We start from the raw sequence: 27,517 nt of genomic DNA on the forward strand, positions 1-27,517 counted from the left end.
GCCAGGCTTGCTGGGGCAGATGTAAGTTGTACTTCATCAACACCTGGTTCTCCACACAAGTACATACACAGTGAGAGGTTCATTTGATACATGGCTCACCCCCCCCTCCCCCCATTGCCTTAGAATATGAGAATTGAAACAATGATAGGTAAGGAATTTGGTGTTGCAGAATTCTATAAGTGGGTCCAGAGAATGGACTTACAGTACATTATTAAAACTAAGCAGGTTTCAGATAGGTCAGTTCTTGGATAGAAGACTACGTCAGTCAAACAATTACACATTTAGTTTGCATTCATGTTGGAGAAAACGTAGCTGAGAACTTTGGCTTGCAAAGCCTATAATTTCATTTGAAGCTCAATAGATTTTTTAAAAACCTTTTCAAATACAAGTATTGATCTTGTAAAAATCCATCTATTTGCAGCCTGAGCACTTTGTAACGTATCAAAAAGCTGTAAAGCAACTGTTAAACTGAGCTTTAAAGACAAGGAATTTACCTCCATGGCAATTATATAGCATACTTAACACTGCAAGCAGATATTCTACGCCAGGGTGGGGGAAGCTGTGCCCCTCAAGATGTTGCTGGACTTCCAAGTCCCAAGAGCCTCAGCCAGTATGACCAATGGTCAGAAATTTCTGCCCTCCAGATGTTGCTGCACTAGTTTTTCCACTTTGGTTTCACTTACAATGAAGGGTGGGTTATAAACATTTTAAATGAATAAATTCAACCACCAGACAATCTCTACACATGTAGACAACCCAGCAGGAACACAGCAACCTGCATTTTACAAAGTTTGCAAGGAATTTAATTCAGCAACCATCCACTGCAAAGACATATTTAATAGGGCCCAGAGAGAGTATCTTGATTTTGTAAACTAACTATTCTACAACAGTGAAGTGCAATGAAGCAGCTCCATTGGTGATTACAAGGACAGTAGGAAGCAAGATCTAAAGGCTTGGCAGGGGTCATTTACGGTAGCTGTTACCCACTGCAAGTATTTTAACCAAAAGAATCATGATATCGAAGAGAACAGATACACATGCTGGCTAAGTAGCTATTCCTACCCCTGTCCATTGATGTCAGCATGAAGGAATTACACTGTTGTGCTCTCTTGATAATAGTTTGTGACAGAAAAATGAAAAGAAAGTTATCTGTGGCCCCCTTCCTTTGTACTGTAGTATTGATTCGTACTGTAGTATTGTTTACCACTTATTTCCTTTTGTCAAAAAGGCAGCTATATTGAGGCTCTACAATTTTATTCAAGTCAAAGGCAGGCATTCAGACAACTAAGTTCTTTAACTGGTCAACAGCCCTATGTATTAGAAGCTTCAGGTCTTCCATTGCTTCCAACACTTCTGATCAAGGAGTTTAAAAACAAGTCCACTCTTCCTTTGTTGGTGTGTCCTGAGATTTGCATATTAAGTGAGTATATAGAATTGGCAAAATTAACCTCAATTATAAGATAACAATCAAATCAAAAGTTAAGAATGGAGTGGAAGTATTTCAAAGATTACATGTCAAAATATTGTTCTAAAAATGACATGCTAATAGGCTTAGAATAAAAAATGTAAGCAATAACAAAACCAATAAAGAAGGAAGAATCAGAATTTAACAAAAATAATTTATTATAGAATTCAAGGAAAAAAAGGTATAAAGAAATATAAAGAAATAGAAATGCTGTGGAGGGAAGTAGAGGGTGGGTGGTGGGTTTTATAATTAAGTGTATAATTATGTAGCTGTTGTAATTTACACATTATATTTTATGTGAGGGAATCATTGGGAATTTTTGGTTATTATGTATATATGTTAAGTTTCAATAAAGATCTTTGAATACTCAAAAAAAAAAAAAAAAAAGGAGTTTAATAACAAGGATGGGGGAGAGCTACAGTTCTGTTCCAAAACTTTGCATTATTTTCTTTTTATCCAGTGGCTGAGAGACAAGACTTTCAGGTGCTGACAAAGTGCTATGTTGGCACATAAAATACTGTCTTCTGGCATAGCCTTCAAGATTACTCTCCAAGTTGAGCAAAGGGACTCACTTCATTTCCCTTTAACAATTCTCCCCAGATACACTTTCATTCTCCTTCAGGAGCTGCTGGTAAGGTTTTTAACTGGTATCTGGATAGTTTCTTTTGATTTGTTGATGGAATGCTGCATGCCTGCTAGCTATGTAACATAGCTCTGGATTGCAAATATGTACTTTTGGAGAAAAAGAAAGACGGTTTATAGCAAAGGTTCCCTGCCACTGTCAGGCCAGATGCTGGGTAAAACTGACTTTGTGCTATGGGTGGTATATACAGAATGCAAACTCTTTGAGGGAGCCAGCATGGTGTAGTGGTTAAGAGTGGTGGACTCGTAATCTGGTGAACCAGGTTCACTTCCCTGCTCCTCCACATGCAGATGCTGGTTGACCTTGGGCTAGTCACACTTCTCTGAAGTCTCTCAGCCTCACTCACCTCACAGAGTGTTTGTTGTGGGGGAGGAAGGGAAAGGAAATTATTAGATGCTTTTAAAGTCCTTAAGGGGAGTGAAAGGCGGGATATCAAGTCCAAACTCCTCCTCCTCTTCTTATCATTCCATTGAGATGCTCACTAGAAGGTTCTTAAGAACAGCTGTTTTTATCAACACACACAAGAATGAGGCAACTGACCTAGAATATATACCAATATCCAACTCAATTCTCCAAGAGTGGATTGTTATGCAACCAAAATGCCATTATCTATGCATAGGAGGTAGGAGTCAGAAGACTTGGGGAAACGTGAAGTTCAAAGAAAGAAGAACAAAAAATATTTAAGGAAAAGGAACAAAAAAGATTTAAGGGGAGGAGCCTACAAAATACATCAGTTAATCCTGAGCATTCTCAGTAGGCATGTCATGGTGACTTAACTGAAGTGGTGAATAGAAAAGAGCATAGCCCTGATGAGCAGCACTCCACAAGGAGACTTTTTCCTCCCATGTTGTATTTGTATTCTCTTAGAGCAGGGGCTAAAACGTTCCAAATCAACACGGTCAGTGATCAGGGATGGTGGGAGTTGCCATCTGAAGGGCCACAGGTTAGCCACTTGCCTTGGAGATTCATTCAGCAGGCATTTATCTATTGTGCCATGTCAATGATAATGGATGTTAAGGTCAAACTGCTCAGAGACTAGAAGACCTCATTGGCCTTCTCCCCAAATAAAGCAAAGGGGCATAAAGGGGTTGAAACTCTTATCAGCGACAAGCAGCAACTGGCCCAAGTTGAAGTACTGGCATGATTGCCAAAAATAACTTGGGGGGGGGGAGGGGGGAGTTTGCCCAAGGTGTTGCAACTAGATGAGCCTTGGGGATCGCCACCAGCTTTATGAACATGTGTGTCCTGTGGTTTGGACCTAGAACTCACAAGTGGGGTAAAATCAGTCTGAACAGCTTTGTGTCACTAAGAACATACTAACTACTCAAAATGAATTTCAGCAAGAGAACAATGAACAAAAGGTGCAGACAAGAAAGCGAGAAAGCACACTTGGCAAAGAAGAGAAGGATCTGTGCATATATATATACATAAAGTTAAGCCATGGCAACTACCGTTTAATAAACTATAAGTTGTGTGTCCCCACACCCCCAAATCAAACTATAGCTTTTTTCTCCAAAGTCTGGTTTGCTTCATAGCTATTCTTGCCTCCTTTCATAGCCTGGCAAGTGTTTGGTGTGGCTAGCAAACCATGGTTGAGGGTGTTGTTTTCATTCACAGCACCAAGCTTGGGTTAAAACAAACCAATGTTTGTGAGCCAACAATAAACCATGGCTTCAGATGATCAAACAAAACATGGTTTAAAAAACCATAGTTCAATACACAGTAAGCTCAGCATTATGTGTAAACCAGGCCTTTGTGTGTCTAAAGTGAGTGAGAAGGCAGTGGCTTGAAAAGTGAAGGTAAGGGTGACTGCCCAGAACTGAGGAAAGCACACACCTAAGCACGAAGCATGTGTACACCGTTAAAAAGACTGCAGTAAAGCAAGGGTGTCTGAGGCCTGGATGTCATGGGAAATATGGAGGCCCAGCACGACCTGAAAAATCATTCAGATGAGGCAGAATTTCAGAAGCTGGTTTGTATGTCAGCTAAATCAAAGGCCAAACATTTCCAAATATAACATGCCCATTTTAAAATGAAAGCTTCATGTTCTGAGACAAAGATTCCAGGCTCTCCCTTTCTCCATCACCTTCATGTCTTCTAAACTTCAGGGTAGCGAGGATCCGTACAACAGAATCAACTTCTGTTAAAGACTTAGCTAAAGTAGTTGCACCACATGAAAAACAGTGAGGGCCTGTTTTCATGGCAAAATATTATTTTAATGTAGAACATTTCAGATTAATAAATAAATAATTCTGCAAGTTAAAAAATATCATTTATATTCAAAACAAGTCTGTAAACATCATAAAACACATTACAACTTACTTTTCTCTCTTCAATATTTGAACTCTTGATTTCACTTCTGAAATCATAACTAGTTACTGCAAAGCTGCAGACACTTCATTCCATATACTTGTTATCTGAAGAGCACTTGAGTAGATGAGCCAAAATACACAAACAAACAAACACACACACACACCAAGGTGTTTCCACGCTCCGACCTAGTAAAGCTATAACTCAAGTGGTGGCATTCTGTGCCATGCCAACATGGATGGCCTGATCAAAGACTTTAGCATAGAACAGAAGGGAAGGGTGTGTAAAACAAACATCTTATTGGAGTAGTGCTATGAGATGCTGTTTTGTTTGTGCACTTGGACAAAAAGTCTTTCCTTACTTGTCCCTTTTATCTAGTAACTCTGGTATTGATCTCCCTCTCCCTTTAATGTGTCAGAGCAGTCAGGTGTTCAGCGACTCTTTTGAAGATGTGGATTAAACAAGGCTATTGATTTGGTGAGCAAGGCGAGGGACAACACACAGTTCACAGGAGTCACCACTGGCTTGCCATTTCACTAAGTATAGTTTACCCAGCTCTTTCAGTTTGCAGGAAGTATCATCCAGAATAAATGTGCTCTTCCTCTCTGGCAAAGCATGTCAATGCAACAAGAATGGCCTGGCAGTTCAATACTGAATCCTTGATGAGATTAGGGACAGTGTCTGCTCATTTTATCAGCAACATTCCCTCTTTTTATATACAAACACCACATGACTCTCATTTAATTAAACAGGCATTTGTTGTTTTTAAGCTGCCTCATTTATTTAAAGTTTGCTGTTCTGCTGAAACTGAGTTACTAAGGATAGAACCTGCTCTGAGGCTTTAATCTGTTTAGTTCCAAGATATGCAGCACTGTTACTCATAGTGTCCTCCAAAAAATAGCGATAGTTGACCATCATTCCGCAAGAGGCAGTGATGCCACGGGGGCTTGTGTCGGCCATCCAGTTCAAACGCCATAACACTGCACCATTCTGAAGATGGAAGTTTGCCACAGGGTTAAGGGCATAGCCACGGTGCTTCTCTCCATACAGATACCAGGCACACAGTCTCATAAGTGGCTGCTGTAAAGCTCGGACCAGTCTTTCCGACCTCACCCATTCATTGTTTGCTAAGAGGCGCTTTAGAATTTCAACAGCAGGGTCTCCTGTGATCTCAGATATTTCTTGATATTCAGGATCTGTGAAAGGATCACATCTGCCCGTCTCCTTGGACTGTGAAGAAAGAAGTCCCAGGAACCACTTGGTGAATCCCGGAATGGGAGACAGAGTAGAGAAGGCTTTGATCTGAGGAAATTCCACCTGCAGTTTTTCAGTTTATAAAGAAAAGCAATCTTCTATTATTATTATTATTATTATTATTATTATTATTATTATTATTATTATTATTATTATCTCAGTAGGATAAGGAGTCTAATAGCAAGAACACATACTATGTTTTCCCGGAAACTGGCCAAATCAATTCTTAGAATCAGCAAAGGAAACAGACCAGATCACCTTCATAAATGAGCAGAATGGGACCTTAAGTCAAGAGCATGCTGGTTATGTGAGTTTACTATCCTTTTAGAACCATTTCAGAACACAGTTGGAAAACATACCTACCGAGGTGGGAAAACATTTAAGATACAAATCCCTCATCTCTCATTTCTGTCTAATGAAATAAATATCCTCTGCCCAACATATCAAGTTCTCAAGATCCCAAAACTGAGGTAGTAAATTAAGCTCCCAGCAGGGTAGTTTCCATACTATAAAGGCTTGATCAGCCATTCTATAACAACTATTAGATGCCGCTCCAAGTATGTGAGATAAGCAACCACTTCTTAGGCTCTTGAAAAACTCAGATGATGCCAAACTGCTTGGTGAACAAAAATATTTATCTTATCCACAGTTTAAATCTGTTTAGCAACAGGACAGCTGCAACAGTATACCCCCAAACACACCATCCTCTGCAGAGAAAGAATGTATCCATTCATCAGACTAAGATTAACTGTGGGGAATTCAGAGTGGCAGTCACCCTGGAAAGGAATCTTCAATTTGAGGGAACAGCAGCAATATGCCTCCCTCCCCTCTGTCTATCTCACACAAAATAAGAGTTAAATAAACAAACTCTGAGTTAACTACCAAGTGACTGGTAGTTAGAGGTAGGAGTTAAGAGACTTGAATTAGAGATAGGAGTTAAGAGACTCTTTTAGAATAAAGAGCCTGGACAAGGAAGTAAGGCATTCTTATTTCCATAACAACAAAGCTTGTAGCTAAAAATTCAGGTGCCCCTAACCTGAACAGAGTATTTATTTGAACAGCATAGTCCACACGGGTGAAATGGGAAAGCTCTGGATCAACTGTACAATTCTATGATTCTAGTACTGTAAGAGCACTGTTGGGTCAGACCAGTTCAGCACTTTGCCTCCACAGTGGCTATAGGAAGCCCACAAGCAGGATGTAAGTGCAACAGCACTCTCCTGTATGTAGAACTTGATGTGTTTTTTAATAGCATTTCTTTTGTTTACAAACAAAAAAGAGTAAACCTCAGCATAATTTATTAAGGCAGAGTCTATTTGGAATGGGGGGAGGGATAAGAAAAGCAATCATGTGCTTCTTTTATTTTAAGAAATAACAAGACAAATTGGCAAAACGACCTAGTTTTTGTAGTATCTCATATCTGATGAATGGCTGAGTTTAGAAGCTTATCTTATGTGGCCAGTTCCTGAAGAAAATAATAAATAGATGCAGTAAAGCATGGCCATTTATGCTGCTGCTAAATTGATGTGCTACTTTCCAGGGTTGCTAGTAGAGATCCGTTAATGTTTATTTCCTTGTCAGAAACCCACACTCCATTAAGAAGCAGATGCTGGGTTTATTTTGTTGCTGCTTCTGTAGAAGGTTGCAGATTCCTTTCTATTATCAGTGACTCATCTAAAACAACAATGAACTGCATTAGCCAAGGCAAGGGGGAAAAGAAAGCAATGCCACCATCTTTATCCTGACTATAACAGATTAAAGCAGTCCTTGCCAACAGCCTCACCAGACAGAATAACTCCTCCTTAAAATAAGCTTGGTTTGTTGGTCCTATCTTGCACTTTGCAAAGATTTAACACATATAGTCTTATGACACGCTTACAGCCTGAAATTTATTGCAGCATAAGCTTTTATCAGATAGAACCCACTTTATCAGATGCATTGCAAAGTTTTAAAGCTAATTCCTACTGATACCTGGGAAAGGAAACAGAAATCAAAATCTGTGGCCTGCTGTCACACAAAAAAATATTTACTAGAATGACTGCATGCTCCCAATCCTGGCACTGTTTGTGATCTAGTAGCATGACATGTTAATAGGTGATGTTTGCAGCTACCTTTATGAAGAGTGGCAGCTGAGATGCAGTTTCTGAGGCTACAGTGGCATTTACAGACAGAAGTGTCACACTGGGTTAAAGTGAATGGATAAAGGACTGAATAATTTTTACTGGAGAATGGCCTAGTTTTTTAAAAAGTGCAGCATCTTAGGTAACCCTGTTCCTTTTGCAACTTAGATAGATGCCCATTGTGGTTAACCTGGGGCACATCAAAGGCTGCAGGAAAATGATTAAATATTTCATATTGATCATATACCTAGAGACTGTTTATGTGCTGCAAATTAACCACAAGAAGCTGTGTGCAAAGGAACACGTTTCCTTTTTCTGTACTTACTTTCCTCAAGCTTTCTACAAAAGAACTTGCCTAGCGAGTTTTCTTTTTTCTAACATTACATTTTCAAAAAACTTAGGCTGCGGTTTTGTGTAAAGTGTTAAACTTTCAAGTTACATTGATTGTTTTCTGCTGTCTAAGAAAGCTTGGTGTGGGTTTCCTGCCATGTACCCACATATGCAGATATCAAATAAAGGGATGAGCTGCCTTAAGGAACAAGAGTAACCGAAGAAGGCCAAAGTCCCCATTCCTTGATAAGACACTTGTCCCTTGCTTAGCTCTTACTGAGCTAAAGTAATATCAGTCTATTTGCTGATGCTAAGAGAGCTCTACACAGTTTTACACTGCTTTGTCAGAGTCCCTGCCCAAATACAAAAATTAATTTAGAAAAGTGTTTTGTTGTGATTTGTTTTACACACAATTGTATTTGCACTCATGTCCTTTTAGTGACAGAACTGTCCCAGCTATTCTTGTTTCTCCTCTTAAACTAACCCACAGTTACTGAAGTTCACAAACATCTCAGGGTTCAAATGGTTAAAATTTCCACCATTCCAGTTCAAACTTCAAAGTATGTCACTTCACATTCCGACACAGCCATGATGGCAATAATTTAACATGCTCTTTTTCTTGGGAAATTAAAAGTTATAGAAGCTTGAAATTAAGTGATTTGGAATTAATCAAATAGATGAGAGAAAACAAAGCAAATAATGATATATCTTATTTTCCCTGCATTGTTTATTCCCCAAAGGATATTTCACATCCAGCCATGAGAAATGTATTACAACACATTAGTATCTATGGGAATGAACCCCAGCAAATGGAGCAGTACCAAGTAATTTAGTTTGGTATTTAAATGAGTAGGCTGCACTCTTAAGACAAATTCCGATGCATCTGCCTTAAACTAAGTTTAAAGCATACAGTGCTCACACAAAAAACCCGTGGACTTTAACCCAAGTGAACAATCCCAAACCCACTAGGAGTGGTCATTTCCAGAAACCTAAGTTAACAGATGAGGTGGAAGTATTATAGTAAGATTTTCACATTCATTAGATATGACATAAATGATTCTTTGTGACAGGACACCTTGGTAGCAAGTTAACAAACGTTACTTTATCATAATAAAAATGTTTTACAGGAGATGATCTTCACAATCCTACCATGTTGGGGCTCTTTCAGAATGCCTCATTTCACACACTTGATGAAGGGAAAGTCACACTCTGGCTCTTCCAATGTGTGAATCTGACCTAAGCAGTTTCTGAACACAGGAATCTCATTATCAGGAAGTCTGGAAAAGTAGGGTGAACACTACACACTGCTAATTTGGGGCATACTTTTAAGCTTCCTTACGAATTTCCAACAGGGCTCTTTGAAGAGGTGGGCATGGTTTACTCCCAAACAGCCTGGTGGGCCAAACTCTTAAGGTCCAGTGGCTTGTGGTCCCTGGCTTGCATTCCAGAGTGTCCCCACCACTACCTTGGGGGAAGGGTGGTCAGTGGTCGAGCACATGATTTGCATGCAAGGTTCAATCCCTGGTATTTTTAGGTGAGGCTGCAAAGGATTTCTTCCTGTAACCTTAAAACATTGCTGCTATTCTATGCAGATAATACTGAGCGAGGTGGATCAATGATTTGACTCTGCATAACGAAGTTTCCTGTGTTCCTATACACTGCATTTCAAGTACAAGTGCACCAGAAGAAATGAAAATAGTCATACCTCATGTTACATTTGCTTCATGTTACGTTCTTTCAGGTTACGTCCCGTGGCGACCCGGAAATACCACAAAGGGTTACTTCTGGGTTTCGCCGCTCGCGCATGCAGACAAGCGCACAAACGCCAAATCGCGCCGCGCATCTGCGCAGATACAATGCTTCAGGTTGCGCTCTTTTCATGTTGCAAATGGGCCTCCAGAACGGATCCCGTTCACGACCAGAGGTACCACTGTAAATACAAATTAGATTCTAGTGCTATTACCAAATGGCAATTTTTCACACATACCTGCAGTTCCTTAACAACTCGCTTGATGAGGTACGTCCCCAGCTCCACACCCTGCAGGCCCTGCTGAGTCAAACTGATTGAATAGAAAATTGCAGTGGTGATTTTGTTCAGATCCTCAACTTCTAAGGGGGGAATCTCCTTCACTATGGCCTAGAGAAAAATTAACCATAAGTAACATTAGTAACTGTAATCACCTTCAAAATTCAACAATTTCACATTCTATAACCCACTGAATCCTACATAAGCCAAAATCCTGTGACCCAGAAGACTTGCTTTGCATATTGAGCTGTCATGTTGAGAATTTAACAAACAGCTCATGGTGCAGCATTAGGGCTTGATAATAGGAAAACACAAGATGTCAGTGCTCAACTGGGCATGTGCAAGCCCTTCTGTTTACCTAAAGAAAGTCTCAGGACAGTGGCCAAAGCTTGCTTAAGTCTCCTATTTTCATCAACAGAGTGTAATATTGTAATATTGTAATATTGTAAGTATGAGCAGTAGCCTAATGCCTAACACTTTACAGGGCTAAAATGACAACTATTTAATTCTCTGCTACACTGGCTGAATTTGAACACCACACCAAACCACTGCTTGTACTAACCATAGTTCAGAGCTGCTTGTTTGTTTGTGTTTTGCTACTACTTAGCCCTCTCAACCTTGTGTTCAAGCGGCTTCCAGAAGGCAGAGCAACAGCCTCAACTATGGTTTGTCAATTCAGACTTCATACACTGTTCTGAAACCCAACAGGACAAAGAGAAGTATATAAAATGCTTTAACAAATAAACCTTAATTCAAATCAGTTTGCAAGTCTACATTAAGCTTGCTTTTGTAATTCTGGTTCAGACGATCTGGACACCACATGTAACTATGAATCTTCCTTAATTCTAGTTACTATCTCTATGGACAGTTCCAAGAAATTTCACAAGAAAATCTTACTTCTAAAGATAACATGCATAAAAGCACTTGCTGCTCTGTTTGACGACTTTCAAAAATATTAGTAAACAAAAGAATAAGAGACATCTAAGAAATAGTATTAAGACAGGCTAATCACTTCCTTAGTCATCAATAGAGAGCAACAACTCACTCTAGGCAACTAAGCATGGAAGCTGCATGAACAATTATTATTCATTATATATTTTTCTTCTTCTTGACCACAAATGATTAACAGAGGTTAGTATAGACAAATGAGCTACTTAACATGCTCACAAAAGCAATTTTTTCATGGAATTACCGGTACTTGAAATGTTATATTAAGACATTTGTTTCAATCACAAGTTTTCAATTAGAAAATACTGTTTGATTATGTTTAGGTACTTTATTTCCAAGAATCTGCTTGGAAGTGTTCCATAGTCACATGCTCGAGGCCTGATGATTAATGTGCAACAAAATTTTTCACAAATTAAGTCGAGCAACTATACCTGGATGCTGCTAGATATCTCGTCTGTAAGTGCAACATGCAGAACAACCAACGGCTCACCAGGTATTGCACAGTGGGCAAAGTAATAGCACCTTCTGTAAGATCCAACACGGCGTTTCATGTCCATCCAGTTTCTAACAGGATGTACAGCTTCACTACTGGGAAAAAAAATAATTACATTTTAACACAGAGAGAAGACACTCACAAAGGTCTGCTCTCTCCCCTAGATTTATTTTGTCATGCAACCTTGAATCTGCATGTGCACATGACTTCCTGAACTTTTAAAAAAGAAGACACCAGCAATTCTTGGCACTTACTCGCTAATCTTTTGAAGAATCTCACAAGGCGACTGCCATGTAACTCGCTCTAAATTTAGGAATCCTGTGGAAAACCATTCTGACAGCATGTTCTTTAACACTCCATTCATTTCCTAAAAATAAGAGGGGGGAAACCATTTTATCAATTCAGTAGTAGAAGCAACATAGCAACATTGTTTCATGACAACCAAGAGGATTGCTTACAGCACTAAACTATTGGCATCTATTCAAAATGAAACCCCCACTGAGTTCAATGAGATTTGCTCCCAGGTAAATGCCTACAGGACTAGAGTCTTAGTCTTCTATTATATTCAATATAAATTATAATGACTAGTCTTATTATTTCAAGTATTATTTCATTATTATGTTGAAGCATTTCTATGCAGAAAAGAGATCAGTAAAGTCACACGTCAATATTTTTAAAATCCAACAACAATAACCAACAGATTTTTAAAGTAACAGATTAAAGGGGGCCAAAGCTCAAGATTTAATAACAGAGAGGTCTTTGCCTGGTGCCTGAAATTGTGAGTGCCATGCAAGCTTTATTGGAAGCTGGGCGGGGGAAGGGGGGTGCATAAATTGAGTGTTATAATTGAGCAGGTCCTTTCTCTGGTCACTACCCACCTCACCTCAGATGACAGGAACACTGCTTGCATGTTTTGGCAATCACTTTTTTTCAACTGAATTAAATTGAATGGTCTTTCACAGCCTACTCTATATATACTTCCTGGAGAATTCTGCCAGAAGGACACGATAGAAGAAATATAATTAAATGTGATGCAATCACCAGCTTATGTGTTAACTTTAGATAACAGCCTTTCCAAAAACAGAAAAAGGAGGCAAGAAGTTCTATTTAAAAAAAAAAAAAAAACATTTTTATTTATGTATGTATAAATAAAGCAAGAAGCTATGTTTGATCCCTGCAGTAGTATTTCTTAAGTGCAGCTTAGGTAACCTGTCTGCTAGCCCATCCTAGCCAATGGCCGATAATGAGCTCTGCTGTACTGTTTAAGGCCAATGCATGGAGGATCAGGCAAAACTATGCCTCCTACTGCCACACATTTGTGGACTAGGAGGTTGGTGGAAAGGAGATGAAGATACCCTGCAGCTGTGGCTCTGTTCACACTGATGAATCATGTCAAACCGTGAGGGACCTTGAAAGACATCCTTGCAAGTCCTCTGGCATAGTAAGATTTTTTCAACTGGTGTGCAGAATGTAAACTGAATAAAACATTTAAAAACCCATACAAAAGTGTCTGTTTATAGAAATAAAGGCACCCACCAATGAACAGTGTAGTAAGTGACAGCTGCCACAAGTTATCACCCCTTGCAATGTCAGCTGGAGCATCATTGCTCCAAAGGGACATCAGCTGCTGAGGGTTTAGCATCAAGGCAACTCAACCTCTTGGGAAGCGTAGTAAAAAAAGCTCTCCTGGCTGTCTTGGTACTTGAATTTGCTGCAATTTATGGTTAGACTCAGAATGACCTTGGGAGCATTTTCTAGTGCAGTCTGTTACTGGCTTTCCAAAGAATCCCCTAGAGTTTCATTCCCAACACTGCATTGTTGTATGAAGTATATGCTTAAAAACAAGTTTACTGGGGATGAGGTGGGGGAACAGACTAAGTAATTTTAAAATAAACACAAAATAGTGGAGACTGACCTGAGGCTTGTAATGAATAGAGAACAGCTAACAACCCTTCCTGAAATATTCCTTCTTTTTTGAATGGTAATATTGCTATAATACAGAGCAAATGTTTAACATTCTCTGAAACCATGTATGAGGGTGTATTTGTTAAGTGTTTGCAAATTGTTGAAGGGGGTAATCCATAAAAATACTGTTTAGATTCCTCTGCCACAGACCTCAGTTTAAGCAAATAAATATAGTGGGACATTTTACAGAAAATAACAATTCAACCAGCAGGAGACATTAGGGTGATGAGGTAGTTTGCCGCTACAAAATACTCAGGACATCCTCACCTACCTGATGATTTATTGAAAAATGCACAGCACAGTTTCATGAACTGAGATCTCAGAACAATCTCAGCAAAGCACAGACATCTGCCATAATGCTCTTACAAGAATAAAAAATGAAGTACTTAAAGGAATACATCAGAGAGTTTTCACTTGACCAAGGTAATTACTTCCAAAACCCCAAAATGAAAGCTTTTCTATCAAAAACAACAGATTATCCTTTTATACACTATATTCGCTACTGGATTAGTATACTAGCTCTGAGTAGTATACACCATAGACATACTTCATTCTACAGTAATCCATCGATGGCATTAAGTTAAATTAATTATTGTCTCCCGAAAGACACCAGAGCAGCAAAAGTCAATCTTATATCCTAGCTCTAAATGCTTCATTCACAGATACACACATTTTGTTTAAACTTAAATTAACTACTCTGTTCCACATTAAGACAGATATAGTGGTACCTCAGGTTAAGAAGTTAATTCGTTCCGGAGGTCCATTCTTAATCTGAAATTGTTCTTAACCTGAGGTACCACTTTAGCTAATGGGGCCTCCCGCTGCCGCCGCCGTGCAATTTCTGTTCTCATCCTGAAGCAAAGTTCTTAACCCGAGGTACTACTTCCGGGTTAGCGGAGTATGTAACCTGAAGTGTTTGTAACCCGAGGTACCACTGTACTTCCTTTAATTATGTCTGTTAACTCTCTCTTTTCAGAATTGGCAATATCAAGTTTGGTGCTTTCCTTTCTGTATGCAAATTATGTTCTCAGTGTCATAAATATCACATAAATTTAACATCACAGTCCCAATGGTGGTGCCCTCAGAATCCTATCAGAGCATCCACCAAGCTTTTTAATTACATCCAGGCCAAATTACAAATTATAATGGCAACAGTCAAATTTCTGCTTCATTTCCCTCCCCCTCCCCCAAATTGTTTGCTTTCATAGAATCATAGAATCATAGAGTTGGAAGAGACCACAAGGGCCATCGAGTCCAACCCCCTGCCAAGCAGGAAACACCATCAGAGCACTCCTGACATATGGTTGTTGTCAGGGAACTGCCATCGGAAGGACAGGTGGTGAGAAGGCTTCAAGAGAATAGGAGAGATACTTCAGCAGAAGAGGGAACCAGTAGGGGGAGTGCGGGAGCTCCAAAGGAAAGGGAGTCGGAGGGGAGGCTCTGGGATACTTCCAGTGAGAACAGTGAGGAGGTAACAGGACACCCTTTAAGGACCCCCACCCCTCGCCGGAAACTGTCACGCAGAGAATCCAGGAGGCGCATGTCCGTAAAACAGCTTTTATGTTGGAAACGTTTCCGCAAACGCCCACTGTCAGATTCTACCAGCGACTGACGGAGCCACCCCAAAGGGCTCCGCTCAAGGCAGGGCTTCACTACACTGAGTGAGCTCTGAGGGATCAAGCTTTAACGCACAAGCAGCTCATTATCCCACCACAGCAATCTGACAGTCCCTGAAAGCAGCTTGTGCAAAGAGAGGCAATCATGAGCAACCCAGCCGGAGCCGGAGATGGGGGAGCAGCTGCAGCCGGTCCTAGCCTGGAAGAAAGGTACAGGATGTTGGAGGTACAGTTAGCTCTGCAAACGGCGAGGATTGAGGAGAGGAGGGCTCATGATGCAGAAAAGGGGAAAGCCGCCCAGCTCTCGAGGAAAGTGCCTGGACTGGTGCAGAAGTTTGGGGGTGATCCCAGGAATTATCAAGCCTTCAGGACAGAGATGCAATATGCCCTCAATCTGCAGTTTGATGATTTTCCTGATGAGGATTCGAGGGTTGCTTATGTGATTGGGCATCTCGAAGGCGGGGCTAAAGATTGGGTGAGGCCACTAATGGCAGCCAATAATGAAGCCCTAAGGGACACAAGGAAGTTTTTTCGCGCCATGGATCTGATGTTTTCCAGCGAGATTGAGCAGGGAGTGGCGCGCAGGCAGTTAATGGCGTGTAAACAAGGGAACCGATCTGTCCGTGAGTACTGGACTGAGTTCACCATGTTGATCCATAAATTAGGTTGGGATTTGTCAGCGGAACCGATACAAATGCTGTTCGAAGAAGGACTATCTTCGGCAGTGAAAGACGAACTTTCCCGGGGGCCCAGGGCGGAGTCTATGGACCATCTGACTAAATCAGCGCTGGCCATAGGATCACGCCAGGAGGCCAGAGCTTTGGAGAAGCGGGAAGGGAAAGGGGAGCGTTGGAGGGATTTCCGCATTCCAGAGATTCCAGAGCAGCCTTCTCTGCCAGCAGAGCCGATGGAAATCGGAACAGCGCGCGCGCGCGCAATTTCAAACCCCAGTGAAGGGCGGAAGAAGGAGGGAAAAGGCGCCAAGAAATGTTTTCTCTGCCAACAGCCAGGTCACTTTGCCAGAGTTTGTCCGCAAAGAAAGGAATGGCAAGGAATGGCGGGAGCTGTTGGGGAGGAGGGAGAAGGAGCTAAGGAGCAAGTAAAAGCCAACGCCTGGCTGCCACCGTCGGGGCACAGCAGCCAGGCCAAGGAACAGTAAATGTGCCCACGCCAGAACCCCCAAGACCAGCTCTTGTAATAGAGGTATTGCTGGAGCTGGCAAACGGACACCCACTAAAGGTGAAGGCGCTATTAGACTCAGGCAGCTCCTGCAACTTTATGAGTAAGGAGTTTGCAGCCGCACATCAGATACAGACCATCCCTTTAAAAAATCCCCTGCAGGTGACCACGATTGATGGGAGGGCGCTGTTGGGGGGAGAAGTAAACCAGCAGACTGTCCCCATGACAATGAGGGTGGCAAGACACACGGAACTGATAGCGTTTAATATAGCCACTTTGGGAGGAGCGCCCATCATTTTGGGGATGAGCTGGCTAGCGCTGCATGATCCGCTTGTGGGATGGCATCAGAGAGTGGTTTCCTTTGGGTCAGCACATTGTATGGGACACTGCACGGAAAAAGGGGGCCAAGTAGGCACTCAGGCCACGTTAGCAAAGATAGAAGCAACGGATCAAGGTAGGGTACCACGACAATATGCAGATTTTGCCGACGTCTTCAGCGAAAGGGAAGCAGATAAACTACCCCCGCACAGACCCTTTGACTGCCAAATCAACTTACTCCCAGGAGCACAATTGCCAGTGGGCAAGGTGTATGCAATGTCTGACAGGGAGATGCAGGAGCTAAGGGAGTTTATTGACAAAAACCTCAAGCGTGGGTTCATCAGAGAGTCACGAGCGGTGGGGGGTAGCCCAGTGTTCTTTGTGGACAAAAAAAATTCGGACAAACCGAGATTAATTGTGGACTTCCGGGCCCTAAACGCAGTGTCCGAACCCGTGACTTTCCCTATGCCCAGAATCGATGACATTCTGACCCAGGTGAGAAAAGGGAAGATTTTTACCAAGCTGGACCTGAGGGGGGCGTATAACCTGATACGTATGAGAAAGGGAGATGAGTGGAAAACCACTATGTTCACCCCCTTGGGAGCATTTGAGTACTGCGTTATGCCTTTCGGCCTCCAGGCGGGATCGGCAGTATTTCAATCATTCATGAATCACGTACTAGGACCATTGCTTTACAAGAACTGCGCTGCGTTCTTGGATGATGTACTGGTGTACTCAGAGGATGAAGAGCAGCATGTGCGAGATGTACGAGAGGTACTGAGGAAACTGCAAGAAAACCAGCTGTGGGTGAAACTGGAGAAGTGTCAGTTTCACACCAGGGAGGTGGAATTCCTAGGGTACCGGTTGTCGGACAAGGGGCTGGCCATGGATCCTAGCAAGGTGCAAGCGGTGCTGGAATGGAGGCCACCGAAAACTAAGAAAGATGTGCAGAGGTTTTTGGGGTTCGGAAACTTCTATCGGAAGTTCATCAAGAACTTCGCCCACTTAACAGCCCCCATCACGGATTGTCTCAGCAGTAAGAAGAAATTTGTCTGGACGGAAGAAGCGCAGCGAGCTTTCGAAAGTTTAAAGAGGGCGTTTGCTTCGGAAGAACAACTCTTACACGTGGATCTGCAGCAGCCGATGAGGGTGGAAACCGACGCGTCTGACAGAGCGGTGGGGGCCGTGCTCCTGCAGCCAGGACCGAATACGTCAGAATGGAGACCGTGTGCCTTCTTCTCGAGGAAATTGAACAAATCCGAGAGGAATTATACAGTGTACGACAGAGAATTACTCGCCGTCCACGAAGCGTTCAAGAGATGGAGACACCTGTTGATTGGGGCGCAACACAAGGTTCAAGTGCGGACAGACCACAAAAATCTAGAATACTGGAGGACAGCCCGAGTATTGAACCAGAGACAAGTAAGATGGGCGCAAGAGTTCTCCAAGTTCAATTTTGAAATTCGCTACGTGCCAGGGGCTGAGAATGTCAGGGCGGACGCTCTCTCCAGAAAACCTGAGTACTTGGAGGGGGAAGGAGGGGCGGAAGAAAGACATATCATCTCGGAGGACCACTGGGTGTGTGGGGCGGCATTGGTGGGGCAAAGAGAACTGGTAGAGGGTATTGAGAACGATGAATATGCCCAAGAAAAACTTAGGGAACTCAGGGAGACAGGTGAGAACGCAGGGGGTTTTGAGGAAAAGAACGGAAAACTATATTACAAAGGGGCACTCTACATACCAGATGGGGAACTAAGAGGGCGGGTGCTCAAACAGTTGCATGACAGCCCCACGGCGGGGCACTTCGGGCAGCACAAGACCATGTGGTTGGTTACCAGGGAGTTTTGGTGGCCCAAGGTGAGGGAAGACGTGCGGGAGTATGTCAGGGGATGCGACAGGTGCCAAAGAGCAAAGGGAGAGAGGTTGGCGCCAGCAGGGTTATTAGAACCCTTACCCACCCCAGAAAGGCCATGGGAGATGGTATCCATAGACTTCATGACCGACCTACCGAGATCCAAAGGGAAAACCGCGGTCATGGTGGTGGTAGATCTACTAACTAAGATGTGCCACTTTATAGCTTGTTCACATGCAGTGACAGCGGAAGAAACCGCAAGGTTGTTTGTGAAGCACATTTTTAGGTTGCATGGCGCCCCCTTGAGGGTTTTGAGCGACAGAGGAAAACAATTTACTTCCAGGTTCTGGAGGAAACTAATGAGCATGTTGCATGTGGAGGTAAGTTTTTCCACCGCCAGGCACCCAGAAACAAATGGGCAAGCAGAAAGGGCAAACGGGGTTTTGCAACAATATCTGAGGTGTTATGTAAAGGACAGAGAAACTGATTGGGTAGACAGGTTACCTCTGGCAGAATTTGCCTACAACAACGCGGAGAACGTGTCCACAGGGATGAGTCCCTTTCTAGCCAATTATGGGTGTCATCCTCGGGCATTTCCAGGAGAAGGAGGGGGGAGGTGGAGTGTACCTGCAGCGGAAAATTTTGTTGAAGAGATGGAAGCGATCCACCGTCAGCTCCAACTCAACTTAGAGAAAGCCAAAGAAGAATATAAGAAGCAAGCAGACAGAAATAGGAGGGAAGGCGAAACCATAAGGGTGGGTAACCGGGTGTGGCTATCCACCCAAGGACTGCCGTTCAAGGGAGGGTGTAAGAAATTGAGACCCAAACGGTTGGGACCCTTTGAGGTCATACAGCAGGTCAACCCAGTAGCATTCAAACTCCGATTGCCCAGTCACATGAAATTGCACCCAGTATTTCACAGGTCATTACTGTCGCCGTACAGAGAGGGGCGTGAGTGGGGGGAACATGAGAGGGAGGTCACCCGGACACCCGTCATAGAAGAGAGAGAACGCAACATGGATGTGGCAGGGATCATTGATTCCAGGTGGAAGGGAAATCAGGTGGAATACTTGGTAGAATGGGAGGGGGAGGAAGAGTCAGAAAACACATGGGTACCGGCAGAGGAAGTCAAAGACGAGATTTTAATAGAAACGTTTCATCGGCGTTTCCCAAGAAAACCACAACCAGTGGCAAGATTTAGGAGGGAACACTTCGGGACTACAGATGAGGAAGGGGAGTTTGAAGGGTTCCCAGAGTCAGGGGTGGAGGTGGAAACAGATTCCGACGAAAGAGAGGAAGATGGGGAAAGAGACGGAAGGCCGTGGTTAGAAGTGTTTGAATCCTCGGAGGATGAGGGGAGTTCCTTCCAGGGATTTCCGTCCTCGCCGCCAGTAAGAGAAGAGGCGGGAGGGGGTGAAGGGGGCCCTGGGGGGGAGGTGGATGTCAGGGAACTGCCATCGGAAGGACAGGTGGTGAGAAGGCTTCAAGAGAATAGGAGAGATACTTCAGCAGAAGAGGGAACCAGTAGGGGGAGTGCGGGAGCTCCAAAGGAAAGGGAGTCGGAGGGGAGGCTCTGGGATACTTCCAGTGAGAACAGTGAGGAGGTAACAGGACACCCTTTAAGGACCCCCACCCCTCGCCGGAAACTGTCACGCAGAGAATCCAGGAGGCGCATGTCCGTAAAACAGCTTTTATGTTGGAAACGTTTCCGCAAACGCCCACTGTCAGATTCTACCAGCGACTGACGGAGCCACCCCAAAGGGCTCCGCTCAAGGCAGGGCTTCACTACACTGAGTGAGCTCTGAGGGATCAAGCTTTAACGCACAAGCAGCTCATTATCCCACCACAGTTGTCAAGCCCCTGCTTAAAGACCTCCAAAGACGGAGACTCCACCACACTCCTTGGCAGCAAATTCCACTGTCGAACAGCTCTTACTGTCAGGAAGTTCTTCCTAATGTTTAGGTGGAATCTTCTTTCTTGTAGTTTGGAACCATTGCTCCGTGTCCGCTTCTCTGGAGCAACAGTCAAATTTCTGCTTCATTTCCTTCCCCCTCCCCCAAATTGTTTGCTTTGCCCTCCCACCATTCTGATTGGCCAGAAGACTTGAAAAAGAGGAGTGATAATAGTTATATCTGTTGGGGGTAGTCAGTTAGAACTGTTCTTTCTCCTAATTGGATGCCATCAGCAAAGAGAACAGTTCCAATTGGAAGCCACCAGAAACAGGACACGTTGATGCCAAAGAGAAGAAGTACAATGTAGCAGCTGTGCCTCAGTGCAAGGCAGATAGCTAATGGGAGAAAGGAAGAGCATCTAGGAGCAAAAGAGTTCATGTATGCATCGCTGTATGCATCGCTGACTGTGGAGAAAGAAACAGATGAGAAAGGATAAGTTGGTTGGCAAAGGGAGAATTTGCTTTTTGTAAAACAGCTGTTTTGTCTGGGAAATGGAGAGAAACAAATGCATTCTGTGAGATGGGTGTATTACATGGGAAAGAGAAGCCACATCAGTCACTTTGTGAGGGGGCCCACTATGCTCTCTCAAAATTCCAAATGTGCCCACAAGCTCAAAAGGCCTGTGGATTCCTATTCTAATCCAACAGAAGTGTTCTCTTTGCCTTGCAATGGAAAAGTCAAGGCTCCAATCCCCAAAATATTCCACAGAAAGCAGAAAAGCTTCAGCAGCATGTCTGCTGTAGATAAAACAAACTCATTATGATCAGGAAGAACCTGTTACAGTTCTGAGTCTACTAACTCCAAATCAGTAAGAGAAACTGAAAACCTAATGCCTCCAGAATTAACATTCTTGTCCTTTGCAAGAAGTCTAGCTCAGATGGCAAGACATGAATCCAGATAGAATTTCTACAGCATCACATATGAAGCAGAAAATTATTGTTCTTTCCAAAAACCTAAGAAACATATTTAATGAGTATGGTCAATGCATTTCTTATATAAGCTCATTACTGGGGAAGAAAGTCTGAAATAATTTTTGCTTTATGCTGCTTCTACTTCCTAATACACAATTTAATATTTTCTGGGTTACCTAATCCTGGACCAACGCAAGTGATTCTTGCGCAGTCATACGCAGACAGCCTTCTGCATATGAGGATCATGTTTCTAATGTGCGACAATATAATATCATTTGCCAACTCCTAAAACCAAGCACAAGGAAGCTTCATTAGAACAAAAGGGTAGCCCTCCTTCCCAATTTAGGTTGGGGATGATGGGGTAATGGAGAAACAATCAGTTGTGAACCATTGCCTTAATGCATAAAAATTAAAGCAGTTCTAACTTCCATTAAGAAAAACTCAGAATATTGTAATGCAGGTTGTCATTAATTTGAGTTACTTGAAGTTAACTACCTTTTCTCTAAATTGACGTTTTAAGACTACTAGTGAAGTTGCAGTTGTGGATCTGGATGTTCCTGTAGTAAAGGGAGATGATAGCAGCAGAACTGAGAGTACATGCAAACTTCTATATTTGGTGCAGGGCTGCTTGCTTCTGTTATATTTCTGTATTTTGGATCTACTAGTGGCTATATGGTCTCCATATGTTTTGTGCTGCTTTAAAATGTTGCTTTTTATTGTAGTTTCTGTGTTTGTTTCTGACGTTTTTATTATGTAAACCACTCTGCGATTTCTTTGAAATATCGAGCAGTATATAAATCACCTAAATAAATAAATAAATAAATAAATAAATAAATGTCTGCTTCTATAATGGATATGTAATAGCACACAAGGGTTGCCATGATGCATGTAAACCTAAATGAGCAATTTATAAAATCAGAATTTCAAGCTGTTAGCTTCTTGCAAAGGACACTTTGAAAGTTATTGTCCTCATTGATATATATATAACAGCAAAATCTCCTCTTGACTGTTTGCCTTATTTAAATATTGAGCTAGAATTTCTACAATCCCTGTTTCACTTGCAAAGGTCTGACTGCTTAGTCAGATACTAGTGTCAAGACCATTTTTAGAAACAATATTATTGCGCTGTCCACATGGTTTACTATTGTTTTGACTACGGAGATGTGTAAAACTTTATAGGCGATGAGACTTAAAGAGGAGCTCTGGGGCACATCATGCCTTGAAAGAAAAGCAAAATCTCCTTGGCGCTTAAAAATAGATGTTCTTCCATGCTACCAATGGACATTTTTTATACTCTCAGGGAAATTCTTTTTACCATAAAATGTACAGTTGAACTTTTGCTGGTAGATATGCCTGAATAGAAGCGCTGTACCTAGGTCACAAGAATCTATCATCTTCCACAAATTCAGCAGGAAGACATTTACTGTTTCTTAGCAACTAGTCACTAAGGAGTAGAGTCATTTTCTCTGGGCCATTGCTCTTGATCCTGGTGACTGTTTAACCTTAGAATACTATCCTTGAATACAAATCTATCCATATTTTGAGGGATGTGCATTCTCTCTCGATATAAACTCCACTATTCATTGTTCACATAATGCAACATTCAACATTTCTACTTATATGCTCCAAGCTATAGGAACAGGCTACAGTTCTACTGCTGCTGAGGGCAATTTGTTCATCATGAGTAGTAGGGCTCCAATGACCTCAGCCTCGGTCACACTAGCAAGACCAGCAAGATGAGGACTACAAATCATGTCTAAAAACATATAATTCAGTCATATTCCAACAGCACTTGTATCTTGATGACCAAACTATCTTATTTATGACTGCAATATACTCAGTCATGCATTGGATAGAAGTAGTGCCATTAAGGGAGAGAATAAATAAATGCTGTGAACGTGTGGAAACTATTGCTGGTGATGGCCTCTTCCTACAACATGCTGTAGCAGCTCCTGGGATTATGTATGAAAATTCCAGAACTCACAATAGGCCACCTCAGCAGTCACTGACTCTACTACTAGTATTTTTTGCCCTGACCTGGCTGCAGCATACTAATGCAGCACAAGAGGACTCACTTGATCAGTGCTTGGGCATGTAAGAAGCTCAACAAGATATGTTAAAACGCCATTTGATGGCTCAAAAGCAGGATCTTCAACAAGGATTAACTGTTCTCCTGACACATGTGGCAGAACTACTACTCTACAGGAAGCTATTTAGACTGAAGTTACTAAAGCAGGTTTATAGGATAAGGCTTCTGGAGCTTCCAATTTGTAGTGCTGAATTAACCAGATATAAAACCCCATATAACTAGAGCACAGTGTGTCATTTTAAAATGACGTTTTGGGAACATTCTGTTTGCTCCTGCTAAACTGTATCTATGTGGATGGGGGAAAATATTTAACCGCTGATGCTTCCATCTTTTAGAAAGGCTACTAGTTAGCTGAGAGGAGCTGCAGCCCAAAAATTTAGGTCCAGGAAAAGGGTACCAATATCTGGGCAGAAGCAGCAAGCTTCTAGAAAGCAGCAGCATCTGTACAATAATGGAATTAAACAGTAGTGTTATTCAATGTCTCTGTCCAGGGGGCTGGGGATCAGCATTTGCTGCCAGCCTACCACTGCCAAAGGATATTGCTGAAACAAACCAGTGAAGAAGGATGAAGGACTTGTGTTCTGACCATTATTCCTACACTCTGAACTAGATATGTAATACTTGTAATTATAAACAGTTTGTTTCTTACAAGTATGAGCTGTACAATATGCAGCAGAATCTTAAAAAATATAGACACTGGTCCAGGTGTATGAAGTGGCATGTATAAAAAGTATTACGAAAACATTTTTTCTCAACAGACTCTCTGGTCAAACTTCTTAAAATCTAGAGTATATGTCATGTATCTTGCCTAACATCAAGGCTAGTGCAGAAATAGTTGAATTGCACCTCTTGTGTTTCATTCAGCATTCGTTGCCAAGGCCAAACATATTTTTAGCACATCATGTGCTGATCTGAAGCAGCTGAAAACAGAACCCTGGCACTGACACACAAACTTTGCCCTAGTAAGCGTGTTTGCCAGTGCTGTATATGAGTATCAGACATTTTACACACATAACTGTGTGATCATTCCACACACACCCTCCCACGTATTGCATGAATGAACCTGCCCCCATTTACCCCATCTCACCCTGATCTAACATCCCATACATATAAGGAACAAATATGTGTCAAATTTTCACCCTCCTGAATTTTTAAAAAACTTTTCCCTATATGTTGGGAATAGAACTTCTGTGGCAGGGAGCCTGCTGTACTCATGTAGTCTCCCCACAAGATTTAGAACCCTGATCTTCGGTGCAGGAGTAGGCATTAAGGTAGGACTGAAGAGTTTGGGAAGTGTGAAATAGAACATAGTTTATATTTTGTGGTAGGATAAGTTGTAGTAATAGTCCTTTTCAGGTGTTGAAACCTTATGGGATGAAGGGGACAGTGGGGATGAGCCTTTTGACCCTGATGCTGGCTTCATCAACTTTAACATTTTGGGAAGGGAACTTCTGTCACGGGGAGCCTTCGCTTCACTACAAGCATTTATCTGCATCTATAGAATGCCCCATCAGATTTAGTTAAAAACAACACCCAAGCAGAATAAAATGCAATCACATCATGGATTCTAAACTTCACTCAAATGGAGAGCAAAGACTCCCAGGGCAATGAAGTAAAGAGTGGGTCAGATCAAACTGGTAGGCTTCATGACATTTCCAAAGCTTGTCAGGCTGTTCACTCTTCCTGCAGGCCTCACTTCCATACTTTTAACAGCAGCCTGCCACAAAGGAAAACCAGGCGATGTTCTTGGCATGAAGTTCCAGGAAGGTCATCACCTGCTTAATTTCAGTGTATCAGATTGCAGCAGCACAGAAATAGAGCAATAAAAAACTGGGGAATGTGCAATCTAGAAAGATATGCAGATTTGGACTACACTGAGTCTTCAGAGGAAAAACTGACTGGAGATGTAAGCTGTCAAGAACACCTCCCTTTGCACCTTTGATTCCTTCACCTCCTACCTCAAAGTTATGCTGTTCAATTGAATACTGTTTTTACCTCTACAGCACTAAAATTTGGGGTTGCCCAAAAAGACTGACTTAAAGTAGCACAGATGAGACAGAGTCCTTCACACAATTTATCATTAACTTATGGCTTTGACACAAGATTATGTTGATGGCTGCTGGTTGAGATGACTTTTAAAAATTAAGAGAGCCTTATCAACCTCACAGGGCTGTTGTATACATTCGCCATCCCAATAGCTTAAAGTTCTCTGGCTTATAATAAACAAGTTTATGAAGCAATTTAAATAAAAATAAGAGACATATTCAAAAATAACAAAGACAACCCCCAAAGTGAAAACACTGAAGAACTATGGGTGCAGGAAAAAAATAGTGATATATGCCATTTAAATAATAATAATTACGGTAAATTTCAATGAATTTCTGCCTGCAAGGCTGTTTTTAAAGGAGAAGAGTTGGAGCTTGGGGGATGTCTACCTTCCCCATTACTGTACATGCAAACAAACCTCCCTTCAGACCACATATTACTGATATATGTGTGTTGCTGTTGTTTTAAATAAAAATAGCTTTAACTTAATCTGTTTAAAATTAATACTGGGAGGCGCCTTGGGTCTTGCACTGGGAGAAAGGCGGGGTGTAAATAAAGCAGTTAATGAATACATTGTAAGCCGCTTACGAGATTTGTAACAGTAGGCGGTACGAAATATGGGCTGCAACCAACTAAGCCTTATTCAAGAGTAGACACGCTGAAATTAATAGACACGGCGAACTTGCGTCTCTGTGTTTTCCACTGGTCTCCTCTGAGTTACACATACATATTTGAAGGAAAGGAAAGAAAAACCCTCCCGGGGCTCACCCTGACATGCGGCCCTTCGGCCTCCCTGGCCGCCAGGGCTTCGAGCAGGTCCCTGCGGAGCTCCACCAGGAAGCGGAGGCCGCCCTCCTGCCTGCCGAGGTGCTGGAAGAGGCCCCGGTAGCGCGGCGTGAGGTAGTGGCGGAGCCGGTCCTCGGCCTGCAGGAGGGCGCCGGGTTCGTGCTCCCCTTTCTCCCCAGCCGCCTCCTGTTGCTGCTGCTGCTGTTGCTGCTGCAGCAGCCGGGCCACTTTCCCGCTCACTTCGGCCACCCGGCCGTGCTCGACGCCGAAGTCGCGGGCCAGGCGGCTCAGCAGCTCGGCCCTCGGCCTGCCGCTCTCCAGGGCGCGGTAGTAGCGCATAAACTCCACGCTGCGCTGCTCCAGGGCGGCCCCGGCTGGCGCCGCCACTTTCTCCCGGGTCTCGTAAGGCGGCAGCGGCGGGACTGCGCGACTCAGAGCTTCTTCCATGGCTGTCGGGCCTGGGAAGGCTGCGGTTGCCATGGCGACGGCGCTAGGCCGCGGCCTGCAGGAAGAGCGGAGAACGAGGTGGCGGAACAGCTGGTGCTGCGCCGATGCCACGCACGGCCCCGCGCGGCGCATTATAAAGCCCAGCGAACCTTTTCCCTCGTTTGTCGGAATCCCAAATTCGGTATACACTCGGGCGAGTCAATGGGGCGGGAGGCCTTCCTCTTAGCACTCTCAGGGGGCGGAAGAAAAACAAAGAAGGGGATTGGATTACTGAGGTCGCCATGTCTTGTCGCGGCCAATAGCAACAGACTAGGGGCGGAGGAAACATGTAAGCCGGCCTGAGTGTGGCGGAACTTGCCTCAGCAAGGAGATCTCTGCCATGTTGAGAGTGGCAAAGGTGGGGCGGGGGTGTGGAACTGCCTAATTCTATCCCTAGCCCTCAACTTCAAAAAGAATATAGATCTAGAAAATACAAGACAATGTTCTGAAAGTACAAAAGAGGCTTTCCCAATTTAGTGCCTCCCTAGGAAATTTGGAAAGCAGCTCCTATATTCCGAAACTACAAAACAGACTTTCCCAGTCAAGTGCCTTCCTAGGAAGCTGTTATATAAAAGAAAGATCAGCAATTCTGTTCAAGAAGACCCCGTGTGCAGCAACTGTGGAAATAAAGATGAAGTCCATTCCAAGAGGACATTAGGTAAGGAACTGAAAATGAAACTGCAAAGAGGATGTCATCACACAGACAACTGGATCTGGCTGTGGAGCAA

General features: G+C 42.8%; 1 protein-coding gene across 1 annotated transcript; it reads right to left on the reverse strand.

Moving 5' to 3' along the window:
• Positions 1–5,157: 5,157 nt before the first annotated feature.
• MLYCD (malonyl-CoA decarboxylase) lies at positions 5,158–27,020 on the reverse strand. The gene is made up of 5 exons (XM_079989272.1): positions 26,286–27,020; positions 11,844–11,956; positions 11,528–11,684; positions 10,110–10,259; positions 5,158–5,735 (listed from the first exon to the last, which is right to left on the reverse strand). The coding sequence occupies exons 1-5, from the start codon at positions 26,880–26,882 to the stop codon at positions 5,202–5,204; spliced, it is 1,551 nt and encodes a 516-aa protein (XP_079845398.1). The 5' UTR covers positions 26,883–27,020; the 3' UTR covers positions 5,158–5,201.
• Positions 27,021–27,517: the final 497 nt, after the last annotated feature.

This window comes from Podarcis cretensis (genome assembly GCF_951804945.1).
Source record: "Podarcis cretensis genome assembly, chromosome: 8".
Classification (NCBI taxonomy): domain Eukaryota; kingdom Metazoa; phylum Chordata; class Lepidosauria; order Squamata; family Lacertidae; genus Podarcis; species Podarcis cretensis.

Coding starts and splice junctions, on each gene's coding strand:
- MLYCD (XM_079989272.1), bottom strand. CDS start 26,882: ATGCGCCGCGCGGGGCCGTGCGTGGCATCGGCGCAGCACCAGCTGTTC. Junction 11,957..26,285: donor CCGAAGGGCCGCATGTCAGG/GTGAGCCCCGGG, acceptor TCTTATTTTTAG/GAAATGAATGGAGTGTTAAA. Junction 11,685..11,843: donor ATTCTTCAAAAGATTAGCGA/GTAAGTGCCAAG, acceptor TTTTTTTCCCAG/TAGTGAAGCTGTACATCCTG.